General features: G+C 46.0%; 1 protein-coding gene across 3 annotated transcripts in view; it reads right to left on the reverse strand.

The window, feature by feature from the left end:
- TP53BP1 (tumor protein p53 binding protein 1) overlaps positions 1-20048 on the reverse strand; it is a 199236-nt gene that overhangs the window by 161800 nt on the left and 17388 nt on the right. For all 3 annotated transcript variants that reach the window (XM_069766121.1, XM_069766122.1, XM_069766120.1), the window contains exon 2: positions 15785-15972. In XM_069766121.1, coding sequence (XP_069622222.1) covers positions 15785-15964 — 180 coding nt within the window. In that variant the 5' untranslated portion in view covers positions 15965-15972. The remainder of the gene's footprint in view (positions 1-15784; positions 15973-20048) is intronic.

A 20048-nucleotide genomic window follows, 5' to 3' on the forward strand; every position in this document is an offset into this window, starting at 1 on the left:
TAGTAATGTTAAAAATAATAAAAATTGGTTATACTCACCCTCTGACGTCCCGATCTCCTTGGCGCTGCACCCGGCGGTCCGGTTCCAAAAATGATGTGCGAGAAGGACCCTTCGTGACGTCACGGTCATGTGACCGCGACGTCACCGCAGGTCCTGTTCGCACAGCAACTCTGACCGGACGGCCGCGTGCAGCGCTGAGAGGCGAGTTACATGATTTTTTATTTTTATTCTTTTTTTTACCCCAAATATGCTTCCCAGGGCCTGGAGGAGAGTCTCCTCTCCTCCACCCCGGGTAGGAACCGCACATTAGCCGCTTACTTCCCGCAACGTGGGCGCAGCCCCATGCAGGAAGTAAGCGGTTCAATGCATTCCTATGGGTGCAGAATCGCAGCGATTCTGCACAAAGTGACATGCTGCGGGTTTTAAACCGCTGCGTTTCTGCGCGGTTTTTCCCGCAACATGTGCACAGCGGTTTGCGGTTTCCATAGGGTTTACATGTAAATGGAAACGCTATGGAAACTGCTGCGGACCCGCAGCATCAAAATCGCGGCGGTTCCGCAGTAAAAACCGCAAAGTGTGAACCCAGCCTAAAGAGCCTAATAACTGTAAGATACAATATTGTTACACTCCAGGAAGACATCCAGGCCTCTCTTGAACCCCCTTGACTGAGTTCGCCATCACCACCTCCTCAGGCAAGGAATTCCAGATACTCACTGCCCTAACAGTAAAGAATCCCCTTTTATGTTGGTGGAAAAACCTTCTCTCCTCCAGACGCAGAGAATGCCCCCTTGTGACCGTCACCTTCCTTGGTATCAACAAATCCTCAGAGAGCTATCTGTATTATCCCCTTATATACTTACTAGATGGTGGCCCGATTCTAACGCATCGGGTATTCTAGAATATGCATGTCCACGAAGTATATTGCCCAGCCACATAGTATATTGCCCAGCCACATAGTATATTGCCCAGCCACATAGTATATTGCCCAGCCACATAGTATATTGCCCAGCCACATAGTATATTGCCCAGCCACATAGTGTATAGCACCGGCCACGTAGTACGGTATAGTGCCCAGCCACGTAGTATATTGCCCAGCCACATAGTGTATAGCACAGGCCACGTAGTACGGTATATTGCCCAGCCACGTAGTGTATAGCACCGGCCACGTAGTACGGTATAGTGCCCAGCCACGTAGTATATTGCCCAGCCACGTAGTATATTGCCCAGCCACGTAGTATATTGCCCAGCCACGTAGTATATTGCCCAGCCACGTAGTATATTGCCCAGCCACGTAGTATATTGCCCAGCCACGTAGTATATTGCCCAGCCACGTAGTATATTGCCCAGCCACAGTCTATAGCACAGCCCACGTAGTACGGTATATTGCCCAGTCACGTAGTATATTGCCCAGCCACGTAGTATACTACGGACCTATGATGACCGACCGTGACGTCACGGCAGGTCCTTGTCGCACACCAGCCCTGGGACGGGAGCGGAAGCTGCCGCTTGCAATGGAGCGGTCCCGGGAGCGTGGAGAGGAGCGAGAAAGGCGGCGGAGGGTAAGTATAGCAGGACTTCAACGGGCTATAGGTGAGTATATGTTTCTTTTTTTTTTTTTTAAAGTCTCTATACTACGTGGCTCTGTGCTGGGCAGTATACTACGTGGCAGCATCAATAGTAAATATTTGGGGACATACAGGGTTAATAGCAGCGGTAACGGAGTGTGTTACACCGCGGGCCGTTACCGCTGCCATTAACCCTGTGTAAGCGGTGAGTGGAGGGGATTATGGAGCGGGCGCCGGGCAGTGAGTGCAAGGGAGTAGGGGAGGGACTAATCGGACTGTGGCCGTCGCTGATTGGTCGCGGCAGCCATGACAGTCAGCTGCCAAGACCAATCAGCGAACGAATAACCGTGACAGAAGGACAGACAGACAGACGGAAGTACCCCTTAGACAATTATGTATATAGATACATAGTTATTAAATCGCCCTTCTTTTTTCTAGACTAAATAATCCTAATTTTGCTAATCACTCTGGGTGTTGTAGTTCCCCCATCCCCTTTATTAATTTTGATGCCCTGCTTTGTACTTGCTCTAGTTCCATTATACACAGTACTACATGTGCGGTCTAACTAAAGATTTGTACAGAGGCAGTATAATGTTCTCATTATGTGCATCCAAACCTCTTAATGCACCCCATGATCCTGTTTGCCTTGGCAGCCGCTGCCTGGCACTGGCTGCTCCAGGTAAGTTTATCATTAAGGCTGCCATCACACTATCAGAACAATGAGGGCGGCTGCAGATCGCCGCCGTCAGTCGGTGGGGGGGCCAGATCGGGGTCTCCAGCCATGGCTGGATTGTAATATTTCACCAATTTTCATAGGTGAAATATTACAGATTGCTCTGATTGGCTGTTTCACTTTCAACAGCGAAGCCACCCCCCGGGCTGTAGTACCACTCCCCCTGTCCCTGCAGGTCAGGTGAAATTGGAGTTAACCCTTTCACCCGGCCTGCAGGGATGCGATCCGACCATGACGCATATGCTGCGTCACAGGTCGGATTGGCACAAGTTTTCATGACGCATACGCTGCGTCAAAGGTCGGGAAGGGGTTAAATCTCGCTGAGTTTGACAGCGGCATTTAACATGTTAACAAATCAGCTGTCAAGTGCCTGAAAAGATGCAGGCTCAGCGCTGGAGCCCACATTAAAGGAGGATACACGACCTATGCATACCTATACGTCATAGGTCGTGAATGGGTTAAGGTAATGGGTGTACTGTAATACCAAGACAGGTTATCAAACATTGGGTTCTTCAGTTTGGAAAAACAAAGGCTTAGGGTGATCTAATTACAACGTACAAACATATGAGGGGACAGTACAGAGATCTTTCTAATCATCTTTTCACACAAGTCTGTAATGGTGACACTAGGCATCCTCTACATAGAGAAGAAAGAAGGTTTAATCATAATCACAGACAGATTCTTTACTGCAGTGAGACTATGGAACTCTCTGCCACATGATTTGTAATGGTTCATTCACTACAATGGTAGCAGGAGGCGTGGATGCCTTTCTTGAAAAGGATAATATTATAGGTCATTGGTATTAGATTCTTTGATTGGACGTTGATCCAGGGAACTAGTCCGATTGCCGTATGTGGAGTCAGGAAGGAATTTTTCCACTATATGCGGCAGCTTACCTTTGCCTCATTGGTGATTTACCTTACTCTGGATTAACATGTTAGGTTATAGGTTGAACTGGATGGACTTACGTCTGCCTTCAACTTTAACCCCTTCATGACCCGGGGTATTTTCATTTTTTTCGTTTGTTTTTCGCTCCCCTCCTTCCCAGAGCCATAACTTTTTTATTTTTCTGTCAATATTGCCATGTGAGGGCTCACTTTTTGCTTGACGAACTGTACTTTTGAACGACATCATTGGTTTTAGCATCTCTTGTACTAGAAAACGGGGAAAAAAATTCTAAGTGCTGTGAAATTGCAAAAACAGTGCAATACCACACTTGTTTTTTGTTTGGCCTTTTTGCTAGGTTCACTAAATGCTAAAACTGACCTACCATTATGATTCTCCAGGTCATTACGAGTAAAGACACCAAACATGTCTAAGTTATTTTTTATCTAAGTGGTGAAAAAAAATTCCAAACTTTGCTTAAAAAAAAAAAATATGGTGCCATTTTCTGATACTCGTAGAGTCTCAATTTTTTGTGATCTGGGGTTGGGTGAAAGCTTATTTTTTGCATGCCGAGATGACGTTTTTAATTATACCATTTTGGTGCAGATACGCTCTTTTCATCGCTCGTTATTGCATTTTAATGCAATGTCGCAGCGACCAAAAAATAGGTATTAGTCATACCGGTAATTATGTTTCCAGGAGTCCATACTGACAGCACCCCGGAGGACGTCCTCCTCCTCCTCGCAGGGACAGGAATCACACGAGAGTTCAAATATCCGGTTCCACCCACCGAACCTCAGTGTTGTAACAAAAAAAAAAAATTTTAATGACTTAATTACATTACAAATAATATATATAGGCACAAGTCTAAATATACCTGAGATTATTACGTACATGGGGGGGAACTACCGGTGCTGTCAGTATGGACTCCTGGAAACATAATTACCGGTATGACTAATACCTATTTTCCAGGACGTCCCTCCTGACAGCACCCCGGAGAGTACCAAAGGACCTCCTCAGGGTGGGATTACCGCTTGGAGGACCTTTCTCCCAAAAGCCGTGTGCTGACCGGAAGTTACATCAAGCTTATAATGTCTACAGAAAGTGTCAGCCCTAGCCCACGTTGCGGCCTTACAGATCTGTTCTATCGAGGCTCCCGCACGCTCCGCCCAGGAGGCAGAAACACCTCGGGTAGAATGAGCTTTTAAACCTGAAGGGGGAGAGATACCTTCTGACCTATAAGCGTCTGAGATCACATTAGTGATCCCACGTGCGATGGAGGCCTTAGAGGCCTTCTTACCCTTATTCTTTCCACTGAACAGAATAAACAGGTTGGAATCTAAACGCCAAGATTCTGTGGCTTTTAAGTAGTCTAGTACCCCTTGCCTAACATCCAGAGAATGGAGGGCCCTTTCTTTGTCATTAGCTGGATTATTACAAAATGAAGGGAGAATAATTTCCTGGTTTCTATTCTTATTAGAAGCTACCTTCGGGATAAAGGCTGGATCTAGTTTCAGGATTAGGCAGTCTTCCCTGATCTGTAGGTAAGGATCCCTGATACAAAGAGCCTGAATCTCTCCCACTCTCTTAGCCGTAGTGATCGCCACTAAGAAAGCTATTTTACGAGTGAGGATAGGAATGGGCATATTCTCCCCAGAAGAGTAGACACCCTTGCATAAGGCCCTAAGAACCAAGTTAAGATCCCAAGATGGAGACAGTTGTCTAATGGAGGGATGCATTCTCTGGGTGGCTCTAATAAACCTCATAATCCATGGGTGAGATGCCAAAGGGTAATCCAGGAATGCACTTAGCGCTGACACCTGGACCTTCAATGTGCTAGGACGAAGACCCAGATTAAATCCTTTCTGTAGAAAGTCTAAGATACCCGGGATGTCCGGAGAGTCAGATACCACGTCAGACCTGCCTCCCTCTAGGCAAAAGCGTTTCCAGATCTTACAGTAGATGGCTGAGGTAACTGGTTTCCTACTACCCTGGATAGTGGATATGACCTGGTCTGACAATCCTTTTGATTTCAGGATGTCCCTTTCAGGATCCAGGCTGAAAGACGGAGTTTGCTTGGGTCTGGGTGATACACTGGACCCTGGTGAATGACCTTCCCTCTGATAGGCAATTCGACTGGATTGTCGATTGCTAGAGTCCCCAGCACTGGAAACCAGCTCCTTCTTGGCCAATATGGTACGATCAGTATGACTACTGCCTGATCTTCTTTGATCTTTCTTAGCACAGCGGGAATTAAAACGCCAGTGGTGGAAATGCGTATGACAGAGGTTGATCCCATCGATGGCTCAGAGCATCCACTCTTTCTGGTAAGTCCGAGGGGTTCAGAGAGAAAAATCTTGGAGTCTTCGCGTTCCTCCTGCTTGCAAATAAGTCGATGTTGGGAGTTCCCCATCTGAGACACAATCTTCGAAATATGCTCTGTTCCAATTCCCACTCTGTTGGGCACAGGTTCCGTCTGCTTAGATAATCCGCTACCACGTTCTGAGATCCTTCTAAATGGATCGCTGTTATGGATAACACCGTGTCTTCTGCCCAGCTGAAGATGGTCTCTGCTAGATCCTGCAGTGGTTGAAATCTTGGACCCCCCTGATGGTTCCGGAATGAGACTGTTGTTACATTGTCTGAGAATATTCTTACATGACAATCTGAGAGACTGCGCTGATTGTGTCTTAGAGCTTGCCATACCGCGTAGAGTTCTCTGAAATTGGACGATCTGTTTTTTATATTTTCTGGCCACCTGCCTTGCAAAATTTTTCCTTGTAGATGAGCTCCCCAGCCCCATGCGCTGGCGTCCGTAGTAATGATTACGTAAGGAGAAGTGATCCACAGAACTCCCACTTTTAGATTTTCTGATCTCATCCACCAGGTGAGGGATCTTCGTGTTAGAACAGATAGCCTTAGTGGAGCCTCCAGTGATGACTGACGTCGATCCCAGGTGACCAAGATCTGCTTCTGTAGCTGCCTTGCATGTGCCTGTGCCCATCTGACGCATGGTATACAGGCTGTCATTAGTCCTAGAACCTTCATTGCCGTCCTTATGGTGACTCGATGTTCCAATAGATATTGAACTCGAGTCTGGACTATCCTTCGCTTGAGGTCGGGTAATAAAGATATTCTGCGTCTGGAGTCCAAAAGCACTCCCAGGAAGGTTTTCCTCTGTTCTGGTACGAGATCGGATTTCTGCCAGTTTATTACCCATCCGAGATGTCTCATTAGAGCAATGGTCCGCTCTGAGTGATCTTCTAGCAGCTTTACGGAATCTGCCACGAGAAGGAAATCGTCTAAATACGGAATTATTATGATGCCTTGATTCCTTAGAAAGGTCACCATCTCTGATACAAGCTTGGTAAAAATACGAGGAGCAGAAGCCAGACCGAAGGGAAGGCCCTGAAATTGATAATGGTATATCCGAGATGGCAGAGCTACTGCAAATCTTAGTAGGTTCTGAGATAAAGGATGTACTGGGACCTGGTAGTAGGCCCTTTTTAGGTCGATAGTGCACATGACCGCGTTTTGATTTATAAGAGGGATTGCTGAGCGAATGGATTCCATGCGGAACCTTTTGTATCTCACCCAATGGTTCAAAGGTTTTAAATTTATTATGGTACGGGAGTCTCCTGAAGCCCGAGTGATAGTGAAGAGGGAAGAGTAGTGACCTTTCCCCAACTCTGACTGAGGAACAGGAATTATTACCTCTGTCCTGACCATTTCCTGTAAGTCTTTTAATATGGCCGAATCTGCCCCGATTAGCGTAGGAGTAATGTACCTTTCTGGGGGAGGAGAATAAAGTTCTATACTGTAACCCTCGGATACAGTACTGAGAACCCATTGATTCTGCGTAATTTGCGCCCAGTTTCCTGCAAACTTCCGAAGCCTCCCTCCGATACAAGTGGCGTCATAAAGATTTATTTTTATAGGCAGGGTTAAAGAAAGAACCTCTGTTCCTGCTATTCTGTCCTCGGGAGCCTCTGTAGGATCCTCTGCTGGACCGACCCTGACCCCTCTGATCAAACTGCTTTCTGGAGAAGAAGCCTCTCCGAAAGGACTGAGAACGTTTTGGTTTGTCCTCCGGAAAACCTTTCTTTTTATCTGAGGCTGACTCAAGGATGGAGTCTAACGCTGGACCAAACACCCTCTGTCCCGAAAACGGGATAGAGCAGAGTTTGGATTTGGAGGCGTTGTCACCTGACCATGATCTTAGCCACACCGCCCTCCTAGCCGCATTAGAAAGAGAACTATTACGAGCTGAAAATCTAACTGATTCAGCTGTCATATCAGATAAAAAGGCCATTGCTGATTTCGTTATGGGAAGGGAATGCAAGATATCAGATCTGGGGGTCTTATTGGACAGCTGCTCCTCTAGCTGCCCCATCCATAGATACATAGATCTGGCCACTGAAGTGGTCGCAATATTAGTTTCAATCAGGGCTGTAGAGGCCTCCCAAGCCCTTTTAAGGAGTATGTCAGCCTTCCTGTCCATAGGATCACGAAGGCTAGAGGAGTCTTCGAAAGGTATAGCAGTCTTTTTTGTTACTTTCGCAACCGGAACGTCAATTTTAGGGATCTCCTCCCACAACTTGACATCCTCAGGATCGAAAGGCAGGCGACTTTTAAAGTCACGAGATAACACAAGTCTGCGTTCAGCATCCTTCCATTCCTCCAATATCATAGCCTTAATATGGTCACTAATGGGAAACACAGTCTGGTTTCGTGCCACAAGACCCCCGAACATTAAGTCCTGTCTGGACTGGGGCTTAGCAGTGTCTTCGACCTGCATCGTACTCCTGACCGCCTGGACCAGTTCATCTGTCTCTTCGGAACGGAAGAGGTACTTTCTGCCCCGGTCCTGGTTTTCTACGGGAATCTCTCCTTCCTCCTCTGATAGAGAGTCCCTAGGCTCGGAACCTTCATCTGATGAATACTCTGGCTCCTCCTGTGCCTCCTCTTTCCTGGCTCGCTTGCGACCAGGTATGGGACTGGAAGGCCGAGAATGAGATAGGCTGGCTATAGAAGCCTGTACTTCCTCCCGGATAAGGGATCTCATCTCAGTAAATAGTGATGACTGATCATCCTTCATGATTTTAGACGTGCAGGAGTCACAGAGGGTCTTGCCATGGGAATCTGGAAGTTTGATATGGCATACGGGACATTTGTAGCTTTTCACCGTGACCTTCCCAGATTTTTTAGTCGTGACCGGGGGAGCAGCGGGGTTTCCCTTATCCTAGACGACATAAGATAGGGAGAATAGGCTAGATGGAACGAGGGATTTCCTGAATACAAGGGGTGTACTGCCCAGGGCAGGCTTACCCCCTCCTCGGCGTTTCTTTCTTCCATTGCCTGTAGCAGAATAGTTGAATCCTCCTCCACAGGTGCAGGACGCTAGCGCAATAGTGACTGCTCTGTCGGCTTTCTCCGCTGGAGCGTTCTGCTTACTGCTCGTGGAACGCCACCGGAAATGACGTTCTGCCGGCTCCGATGAGACCGGAAGTGACGCGACTCCCCATACCCGGAAGTGCCGACGCTGAAGCGTCCTAAGCCGCGCTCACTGACTAAGGGAGACGCTGATGGATCGTCGCCGCGTCCTGAACCGAGAGCCTCCCACCGGGAGGAGCGGTTCAATCCCGGAGCCTCGTCCGCTCCGGGCCTTTGGGGTAGAGGGACTCCCCACCGGGAAGTTTCGACCCTGGGCCGCTTGACAGGAGGAAGGTTTGGAGGGCCCGCCCGATCCTCCTGAGCCCGGTAAGCCTGCTGCTTCTCTGCGTGTGTCCCTCCGTGCAGGGACAGGAAAACACGAGGTTCGGTGGGTGGAACCGGATATTTGAACTCTTGTGTGATTCCTGTCCCTGCGAGGAGGAGGAGGACGTCCTCCGGGGTGCTGTCAGGAGGGACGTCCTGGAAAAAGGAATTCTAGCGTTTCAAATTTTTTTCTTGCTACGCCATTTAGCGATCAAGTCAATCTTTTTTTATTGATAGATTGGGCGATTCTGAACACGGCGATACAAAATAAGTGTATGTTCGATTTTTTTATTGTTTTATTTTGAATGGAGCGAAAAGGGGGTGATTTAAACTCAGATTTTTTTTTTCTTTTTTTACTTTTGCCATGCTTTAATAGCCTGATCGGCTCTGCTACATAGAAGCGATGCTCAGATCGCTCCTATGTAGCAGAATTCCTGCATTGCTATGAGCGCTGACCACAGGGTGGCGCTCATAGCAATCCGGCATAAACAACCATAGAGGTCTCAAGGAGACCTCTGGTTGTTATGCCGACGCATCGCTGACCCCGGATCATGTGACGGGGGTCGGCGATGCGCTGATTTCCGGCCCGATGGCTGGAAGCACTAGTTAAATGCAGCTGTCAGCATTTGACAGTGTAATTTAACTAGTTAATAGCGGCGGGTGAATCGCGATTTCACCCGCCACTATTAAGTGCACGTCAGCTGTTCAAAACAGCTGACATCTCCCGACTTTGATGCGGGCTCACCGCCGGAGCCTGCATCAAAGCAGGGGATCTGACCTCAGACGTACTATCCCATCCGAGGTCTGAAAGGGGTTAAAAGCTTTGAAAACTGAGTGGTTAAACTGCCTTGGTCAGTGCTAACACAAACAGCAGCCACTACAGTAGGGTGTCAATTTACAGCTGACACTCACCGATACTTTTGCATTTCTTTTCTTACAAGCCAGCAAAATTATTGCAATGTACGTGTATGGTGGGAAGGAGTTAAAAAAAAAAAGGTGCAAAAAAGAAGATGAAACAAAAAAAGAAGGCACAAAACACACACAAAAAAAACGCAATCATGAACACGCCCACAGAAGCAGGACGACCTGACACCACAACAATAGGAGCCCTTAAAGGGACCACACTTCTTATTTTTCACACTATCTAGAAAACGCAGTTTGAGAAAGACCCGAGGCAGGGTCGAAAAGTTACTACTCCGTTTATACTCCCTGCTGTGTGTGTGTATATATATGAAAATTTTGTCTCAACACATGTGAATAAATACATCACATTTTTGCAAAGATATACCATAAGTGTGCGGCTGATTTTTCTATATAGGCCCCTTTGTGTTTGGGCCCAGTTCTCTATGACACAATTATATGTCATAGGGCTTTAATGTGCTTGGAAAAATGCTAAAAAATAGTTTTAGAATTTGATCTCCAATACCACAAGTCAGGGGCAATTTTATTTTGAAGCTCAAAAGCTGCATGGTGGAAATGTGGATGTGTGGATGTGTGTCACAAGTGCTTCTCACTATATTAGAATATCAAAAAGATTATTTCAGTTCTACAATACAAAAAGCGGAACTCAGTATATAGAGTCATTACAAACAGAGTGATCTATTTCAAGAGTTTATTTCTGTTAATGTTGATGATTATGGCTTACAGCCAAGGAAAACCCAAAAGTCATTATCTCAGTAAATTAGAATACTTTACAACACCAGCTTGAAAAGTGATTTTAAAATCCAAAATGTTGGCCTACTGAAATGTATGCTCAGTAAATGCACTCAATACTTGGTCGGGGCTCCTTTTGCATCAATTACTGCATCAATGCGGCGTGGCATGGAGGCAATCAGCCTGTGGCACTGCTGAGGTGTTATGGAAGCCCAGGTTGCTTTGATAGCAGCCTTCAGCCCGTCTGCATTGCTGGGTCTGGTGTCTCATCTTCCTTTTGACAATACCCCATAGATTATCTATGGGGTTAAGGTCAGGCAAGTTTGCTGGCCAATCAAGCACAGTGATACTGTTGTTTTAAAACCAGGTATTGGTACTTTTGGCAGTGTGGACAGATGCCAAGTCCTGTGGAGAACGAAATTTCCATCTCCTTAAAGCCTGTCGGCAGAGGGAAGCATACAGTGCTCTAAAATTTCCTGGTAGACGGCTGCACTGACTTTGGTCTTGATAAAATACTGTGGACCTACACCAGCAGATGACATGGCTCCTCAAACCATCACTTATTGTAGAAACATCACACTAGACTTCAAGCAGCTAGCAGTACGGTGGCTCAGTGGTTAGCACTGCAGCCTTGCCGCGCTGGAGTCCTGGGATCAAATCCCACCTAGGACAACAACTGGAAGGAGTTTGTATGTTCTCCCCATGTTTGCGTGGGTTTCCTCCGGGTTCTCCGGTTTCCTCCCACATTCCAAAGACATACTGATAGGGAATTTAGATTATAAGCCCCATCGAGGACAGCGATGATAATGTGTGCAAACTGTGAAGCGCTGCGGAATATGTTGTTACTTTATAAATAAGAGATTATTAATAATAATAAATAATAATATTAGCCTCTCCACTATTCCTCCAGACTCTGGGACCTTGATTTCCAAATGAAATGCATCATTTAATTTAATCTGAAAACAACACCTTGGACCACTGAGCAACAGTCCAATTCTTTTTCTCCTTGGCCCATGTAATACACTTCTGGCGTTGTGTCAAGCCACTCATAACTAATAGACAAGGAATGTGACACTTGTAGCCCATGTTCTGGATAAATCTGTGTGTGGCGGCTCTTGAAGCAATGACTCCAGCAGCAGTCCACTCCTTGTGAATCTCCCCCAAATTTATGAATGGCATTTTCTTAACAATCCTTTCAAGGCTGTAGTTATCCCGGTTGCTTGTTCACCTTTTTCCACCACACTTTTTCCTTCCACTCAACTTTCCATTAATGTGCTTGGATACAGAACTCTGATCAGCCAGCTTCTTTAGCAATGACCTTTTGTGGCTTACCCTCCTTGGGAAGTGTCAATGACTGCCTCCTACGCAAACAGACCTTTTTAAACGCTTCGCAAGCTTTTACAGGCAACGTTGCATGTAACGTTTTTTGGTGCATCGTTACCGTCTTTTCCGACCGCGCATGCCTGGCCGGAACTCCGCCCCCGCCTCCCCGCACCTCACAGTTGGACAGCGAATGCGTTGAAATACAGCATCCGCTGCCCGCGTTGTGCGGCGCTTCCACAGTATGCGTCTGTGCGCCGCAACGTCGCATTGCGATGTGCAGTGCACAACGCTAGTGTGAAAGTAGCCTAAGAGATCTTTTGAAACGCTTAGCAAGCTTTTGCAGGTGTTTTTGTTCTAAAGTACTGAGATAATGACTTTTGGGGTTTCATTGGCTGTAAGCCATAATCATCAATAGAAATACACACTTGAAATAGATCACTGTTGGTAATGACTATATATGAGTTTCACTTTTTGTATTGAAGAACTGAAATAAATTAACTTTTTGATGATATTCTAATTTAGTGAAAAGCACTTGTAAGTGAGCAAGAAAAAAAAAATGGTGAAAAACCAGCTCACCTGCTAAGCATGTGTTGTGGGGAAGCCCAGATACCGTGTAGTCATCACGTGGAAAGATAAAGCGAACAAAAAGAAAAAAATCCAGCTTCCAAAAGATATCCAAATATATTGAGAGTAAAATGCAAAGTCCAATGACATAGTTCACATGAATGTGAGTAGCAGCAGGCTACGCGTTTCGAACAATAACATGTTCTTTATCATTTGCATTTTACTCTCAATAAATTTGGATATCTTTTGGAAGCTGGATTTTTTCTTTTTGTTCTCTTTACTTGTAAGTGAGGTAGGCAGGTCCACCGACACCTACATATTATATACACTGCTAAACCAATATAAAAAGGGAACACTTAAACAACAGAATATTACTCCAAGTAAATCAAACTTCTGTGAAATCAAACTGTCCACTTAGGAAGCAACACTGATTGACAATCAAATGGAATAGACAACAGATGGAAATTATTGGGAATCATCAAGACACCCTCAAAGGAGTGGTTCTGCAGGTGGGGACCACAGACCACATTTCAGTACCAAAGCTTTCTGGCTGATGTTTTGGTCACTTTTGAATGTTGGTTGTGCTTTCACACTCGTGGTAGCATGAGACTGACTGTAGTTCATCCAGGATGGCACATCAATGCAAGCTGTGGCAAGAAGGTTTGCCGTGTCTGTCAGCGTAGTGTCCAGAGGCTGAAGGCGCTACCAGGAGACAGGCCAGTACACCAGGAGACATGGAGAGGGTCAAAGGAGGGCAACAACACAGAGGAAGGACCGCTACCTCAGCCTTTGTGCGAGGAGGAACAGGAGGAGCACTGCCAGAGCCCTGGAAAATGACCTCTAGCAGGCCACAAATGTGCATGTGTCTGCACAAACGGTTAGAAACCAACTCCATGCGGATGGTCCGAGTGCCCGACGTCCACAGATGGGGGTTGCGCTCACAGCCTAACACCGTGCAGGACACTTTGCATTTGCCACAGAACACCAGGATTAGCAAATTCGCCACTGGCGCACTGTGCTCTTCACAGATGAAAGCAGGTTCACACTGGGCACATGTGACAGACGAGACAGAGTCTGGAGACGCCGTGGAGAGCAATCTGCTGCCTGCAACATCCTTCAGCATGACCGGTTTGGCAGTGGGTAAGTAATGGTGTGGGGAGGCATTTCTTTGGAGGGCTGCACAGCCCTCCATGTGCTCGCCAGAGGTAGCCTGACTGCCATTAGGTACCGAGATGAGATCCTCAGACCCCTTGCGAGACCATATGCTGGTGCGGTTGGCCCTGGGTTCCTAATGCAGGACAATGCCAGACCTCTTGTGGCTGGAATGCTTCAGCAGTTCGTGCAAGATGAAGGCATTGAAGCTATGGACTGGCACGCCCGTTCCCCAGACCTGAATCTGATTGAACACATCTGGGACATCATGTCTCGCACCATCCACCAACGTCACACCACAGACTGTCCAAGAGTTGGCGGATGCTTTAGTCGAGGTCAGGGAGGAGATCCCTCAGGAGACCATCCGCCGCCTCATAAGGAGCATGCCAAAGCGTGGAGGTCACACACACTACTGAGCATCATTTCCTTGTCTTGAGGCATTTCCACTGAAGTTGGATCAGCCTGCAATTTGATTTTCCACTTTGATTTTGAGCACCATTCCAACTCCAGACCTCCGTGGGATATTAGTTGTGATTTACGTTGATCATTTTTAGGTTTTATTGTTCTCAACACATTCCACTATGTAATGAATAAAGATTTACAACTGGAATATTTCATTCACTGATATCTAGGATGTGAGATTTTAGTGTTGCCTTTATTTTTTGAGAAATGCCGGTGGGCTTAGCTCGACTTCCATTTTGGGGGTGACAGGTTCCCTTTAATGCATTTAGAATAATTACATCAAATTAGAAGAATAAAATAAGTAGGACTACAATTCTTTCCATATCCAGATAAATAAAAAAAAACAGCGCCTCAGACTGTAGTGAAGATTAAGGGAATGTGCACACGTTCCGGATTATTTGCAGATTTTGCGCGTTTTTTCGGCGGCAAAAACCGCATACATTAAGTATCCCATCATTTTTAATTGTTTCTGCAATTTTTGTGCACATGTGTATTTTTCAGCGAAAAAAATGCACGCGGAAAAATATGCAGCATGTTCATTAATTTTGTGGATTTTAAGTGGATTTCCCACTATATTATTGCATTAAGAACCTGTGGAAGAAAATAAAAACGCGAAAAATCCGCGCAAAAAATGCAACAAAAACGCGTACAGAGTTCCTGCGGAAAACCTCAGTATTTTCTCAGGAAATTTATGATATTATACTTTCCGGATGTGTGCACATACCCTAAATCTTACAGGAGGCAGAATAAAATGTAAGATTTAATCTTCACTACAGTTTAAAGGTACCGTCACACATAACGATATCGTAAACTATATAGTTGCTTTTTGTGACGTAGCAACGATATCGTTAACGAAATTGTTATGTATGACAGCTACCAACGATCAGGCCCCTGCTGGGAGATCGTTGGTCGCTGGGGAAAGTCCAGCACTTTATTTTGTCGCTGGATCTCCCGCTGACATCGCTGAATCGGCGTGTGTGACGCCGATTCAGCGATGTCTTCACTGGTAACCAGGGTAAGTATCGGGTTACTAAGCGTAGGGCCGCGCTTAGTAACCCGATGTTTACCCTGGTTACCGTTGTAAATGTAAAAAAAAAAAAAAAAAGAAAAAAAAAAAACACAACACTACATACTTACATTCCGGTGTCTGGTCATGTCCCTCGCCTTCAGCTTCCCGCACTGACTGGTGAGCGCCGGCCAGCCGTAAAGTACAGCACAGCGGTGACGTCACCGCTGTACTTTACGGCCGGCGCTCAGTCCGTGCGGGAAGCTGACGGCGAGGGACATGACCAGACACCGGGAATGTAAGTATGTAGTGTTTTTTTTACATTTGCAATGGTAACCAGGGTAAACATCGGGTTACTAAGCGCAGCCCTGCTCTTAGTAACCCGATATTTACCCTGGTTACCCGGGGACTTCGGGATCGTTGGTCGCTGGAGAGCTGTCTGTGTAACAGCTCTCCAGCGACCAAACAGCGACGCTGCAGCGATCGACATCGTTGTCGGTATCGCTGCAGTGTCGCTTAGTGTGACGGTACCCTTAGGCGCTGTTTTTAGATTTATCTGGATATGGAACACACTCTGGGATGGATTCCCTGGTTTTGACGTGCTCCTCTTGGTCTTGAAAGACTTGGACGATTAAGGGTGCGGTTTAACACCTTTTTTTTTTATTGGATATTTACAATTCTTACCATGACCGGGCTTTCTACTTGTGATTCCAGCTGTGGAAGATGTTGTGCAAGCAGACCGAAACGTGCATGGTCCAGATCTACTTCTGTTCCCAAACTTTCTGGCTGTGAGTCTTCTACAATGAAGCATGGTGCCTCCTGCTGAGAGAAGTCTGTGTCCAGCTGACTGCTACTGGGGTCCATCAGTTTACCTACAAAGTATATCATAAAGAATGATCTTATTAGCTTGAGTTTCAGATATTACATGTCTTGTGTGTATTATAAAAATCAATACATGAAAAACTCCCTTTTATAAAAAAAAAAATTAATAATAATAAAAAAAAAGGGTCTTGTTATGACTTAAAAAGTCTTGTTTCCAAACCAAACACTGGTTCTATGGAAATAGCTAACATCTAAACAAAAAATCCACTTCCACAATATAATACAGCACATAAATGTACAGTGACGGCAAAAAAAAATCTTTACACTTTCACAGCAAAAAAAAAAAAACTTTACATGTAAAATCCACATCATAATTTTACTTTTTAAAAGTGTACACAATGGGGGACATAATAAAAAACTGTCTAATATTAAAGCTGGCTTTGTTGCAAATATCAACCAATCAACGCTCAGTTTTCACTTCTCTAGTAAAGCGAAAGCTGCACTCTGGTTGTTACGTGCAGCCCAGCCAGTTTTGCTATTAGGCAGTCTTTAATTATCTCCCTCAGTTTTTTATTATCTCCCACAATGGGTCGAAAGAAGCTTAAAATGGAAGAGAAATCCCGTGCCTTGACTCTGCTCGAGAAGGGGGATTCGGTGATTGCTGTAGCTAGAGATCTGGGAGTGTCACGAGAAGCAATTTATCAACTGAAGCGGTCGGCGGCATCATTGCCTCCTGGGATTGTAATGCAGAGGAAGTCAGGCTCTGGCGCACCTAAGAAGACTTCACCAAGGACTGATAAGCTTCTAAAGCGTGAAGTGATGTCACATCCTTCTATAACTGCCGCTGAACTAAAAAACAAGTACCCTATGCTCCTCCAGAACATCGCAACTAGGACAATTCGTCACCGCCTGCAGAAGGACCTTGGTCTACCAAGTTGCCGTGCCGCAAAGAAGCCCCTGCTCACAGCAGCAATGAAGAAGAAAAGGCTTGCCTTTTGTAAGAAATATCAAGATTGGACATCTGAAGAGTGGAAGAAAGTGATGTTTAGTGATGAGAGCACTTTCAGGCTGGTCAGGGGAGGCTCAAAAGTTGTGCGTCGTCCGAGTACTGTGTCACGGTATGACCCAAAATATACAGTTAAGACTGTTAAACACCCTGACAGTGTGATGGTGTGGGGTGCTGAATCCATGCCTAAGCGACTGCAGATGGTGATAAAATGTAAGGGTGACACGACAAAATACTAATTGTAATAAAATATCCACAATAAAACACTTGAATCCACTTGAATATTAAGATTTTGTGGTTTCATTGAACTTGTAAAGATTTTTTTTGCCGACACTGTAGTATATGGATCAAAGGAAACTAAAGAAGCATCCGCGTAGTATAATGCACAGCCCGTAGCCATCCGCGTAGTATAATGCACAGCCCGTAGCCATCCGCGTAGTATAATGCACAGCCCGTAGCCATCCGCGTAGTATAATGCACAGCCCGTAGCCATCCGCGTAGTATAATGCACAGCCCGTAGCCATCCGCGTAGTATAATGCACAGCCGGTATCCATCCGCGTAGTATAATGCACAGCCGGTATCCATCCGCGTAGTATAATGCACAGCCGGTATCCATCCGCGTAGTATAATGCACAGCCGGTATCCATCCACGTAGTATAATGCACAGCCGGTATCCATCCACGTAGTATAATGCACAGCATAAAGTCATCCACGTAGAATAATGCACAGCATATAGCCATCCACGTAGTATAATGCACAGCATAGTCATCCACGTAGAATAATGCACAGCATATAGCCATCCACGTAGTATAATGCACAGCATAGCCATCCACGTAGTATAATGCACAGCCCGTAGCCATCCACGTAGTATAATGCACAGCATATAGCCATCCACGTAGTATAATGCACAGCCCGTAGCCATCCACGTAGTATAATGCACAGCCCGTAGCCATCCACGTAGTATAATGCACAGCCCGTAGCCATCCACGTAGTATAATGCACAGCCCATAGCCATCCACGTAGTATAATGCACAGCATATAGCCATCCGCGTAGTATAATGCACAGCCGGTATCCATCCACGTAGTATAATGCACAGCATAAAGTCATCCACGTAGAATAATGCACAGCATATAGCCATCCACGTAGTATAATGCACAGCATAGTCATCCACGTAGAATAATGCACAGCATATAGCCATCCACGTAGTATAATGCACAGCATATAGCCATCCACGTAGAATAATGCACAGCATATAGCCATCCACGTAGTATAATGCACAGCATATAGCCATCCATGTAGAATAATGCACAGCCCATAGCCATCCACGTAGTATAATGCACAGCTGTAACAATCCACATAGTTATAGTGCACAGCCGGTAGCCATCCACGTAGTATAATGCACAGCATATAGCCATCCACGTAGTATAATGCACAGCCCGTAGCCATCCACGTAGTATAATGCACAGCCCGTAGCCATCCACGTAGTATAATGCACAGCCCGTAGCCAGCCACGTAGTATAATGCACAGCCCATAGCCAGCCACGTAGTATAATGCACAGCCCATAGCCATCCACATAGTATAATGCACAGCCCATAGCCATCCACATAGTATAATGCACAGCATAAAGCCATCCACGTAGAATAATGCACAGCATAAAGCCATCCACGTAGTATAATGCACAGCCCATAGCCATCCACGTAGTATAATGCACTGCGAATAGCCATCCACGTAGTGTAATGCACAGCCCATAGCCATCCACGTAGTATAATGCACTGCGAATAACCAGCCACGTAGTATAATGCACAGCCCATAGCCATCCACGTAGTATAATGCACAGCCCATAGCCATCCACGTAGTATAATGCACAGCCCATAGCCATCCACGTAGTATAATGCACAGCCCATTACCATCCACGTAGTATAATGCACAGCCCATAGCCATCCACGTAGTATAATGCACAGCATAAAGCCATCCACGTAGTGTAATGCACAGCCCATAGCCATCCACGTAGTATAATGCACTGCGAATAACCAGCCACGTAGTATAATGCACAACCCATAGTCATCCATGTGGTATAATGCACAGCCCATAGCCATCCACGTAGTATAATGCACAGCCCATAGCCATCCACGTAGTATAATGCACAGCCCATAGCCATCCACGTAGTATAATGCACAGCCCATAGCCATCCACGTAGTATAATGCACAGCCCATAGCCACCCACGTAGTATAATGCACAGCCCATAGCCATCCACGTAGTATAATGCACAGCATATAGCCATCCATGTAGTATAATGCACAGCCCATAACCATCCACGTAGTATAATGCACTGCGAATAACCAGCCACGTAGTATAATGCACAGCCCATAGCCACCCACGTAGTATAATGCACAGCCCATAGCCATCCACGTAGTATAATGCACAGCATATAGCCATCCATGTAGTATAATGCACAGCCCATAACCATCCACGTAGTATAATGCACAGCCCATAACCATCCACGTAGTATAATGCACAGCCCGTTACCATCCACGTAGTATAATGCACAGCCCATAGCCATCCACGTAGTATAATGCACAGCCCATAGCCACCCACGTAGTATAATGCACAGCCCATAGCCATCCACGTAGTATAATGCACAGCATATAGCCATCCACGTAGTATAATGCACAGCCCGTAACCATCCACGTAGTATAATGCACAGCCCATAACCATCCACGTAGTATAATGCACAGCCCATAACCATCCACGTAGTATAATGCACAGCCCATAACCATCCACGTAGTATAATGCACAGCCCATAACCATCCACGTAGTATAATGCACAGCCCATAACCATCCACGTAGTATAATGCACAGCCCATAGCCATCCTCGTAGTATAATGCACAGCCTATAATCATCCATGTAGCTGACTTCAGCGTGCAAGTGCATGACATCACTGCCATTCGCCCCCAGTCAGCTGCTGGCCTCCAATTGGCAGGCAGTGTGTATTCCCATCAGGTTCCTGCACAGCAGTACAGTTCAACTGTAAGTGCACATCCAGTTGAAGTTTCTGCTGCCACTGGCGGGCCCCCACCTTCACGCAACTTCTGCGACTGCGGTCCCTAAGGCCCTG

The sequence above is a fragment of the Ranitomeya imitator genome, chromosome 4, assembly GCF_032444005.1.
Source record: "Ranitomeya imitator isolate aRanImi1 chromosome 4, aRanImi1.pri, whole genome shotgun sequence".
In the NCBI taxonomy this organism is placed as follows: domain Eukaryota; kingdom Metazoa; phylum Chordata; class Amphibia; order Anura; family Dendrobatidae; genus Ranitomeya; species Ranitomeya imitator.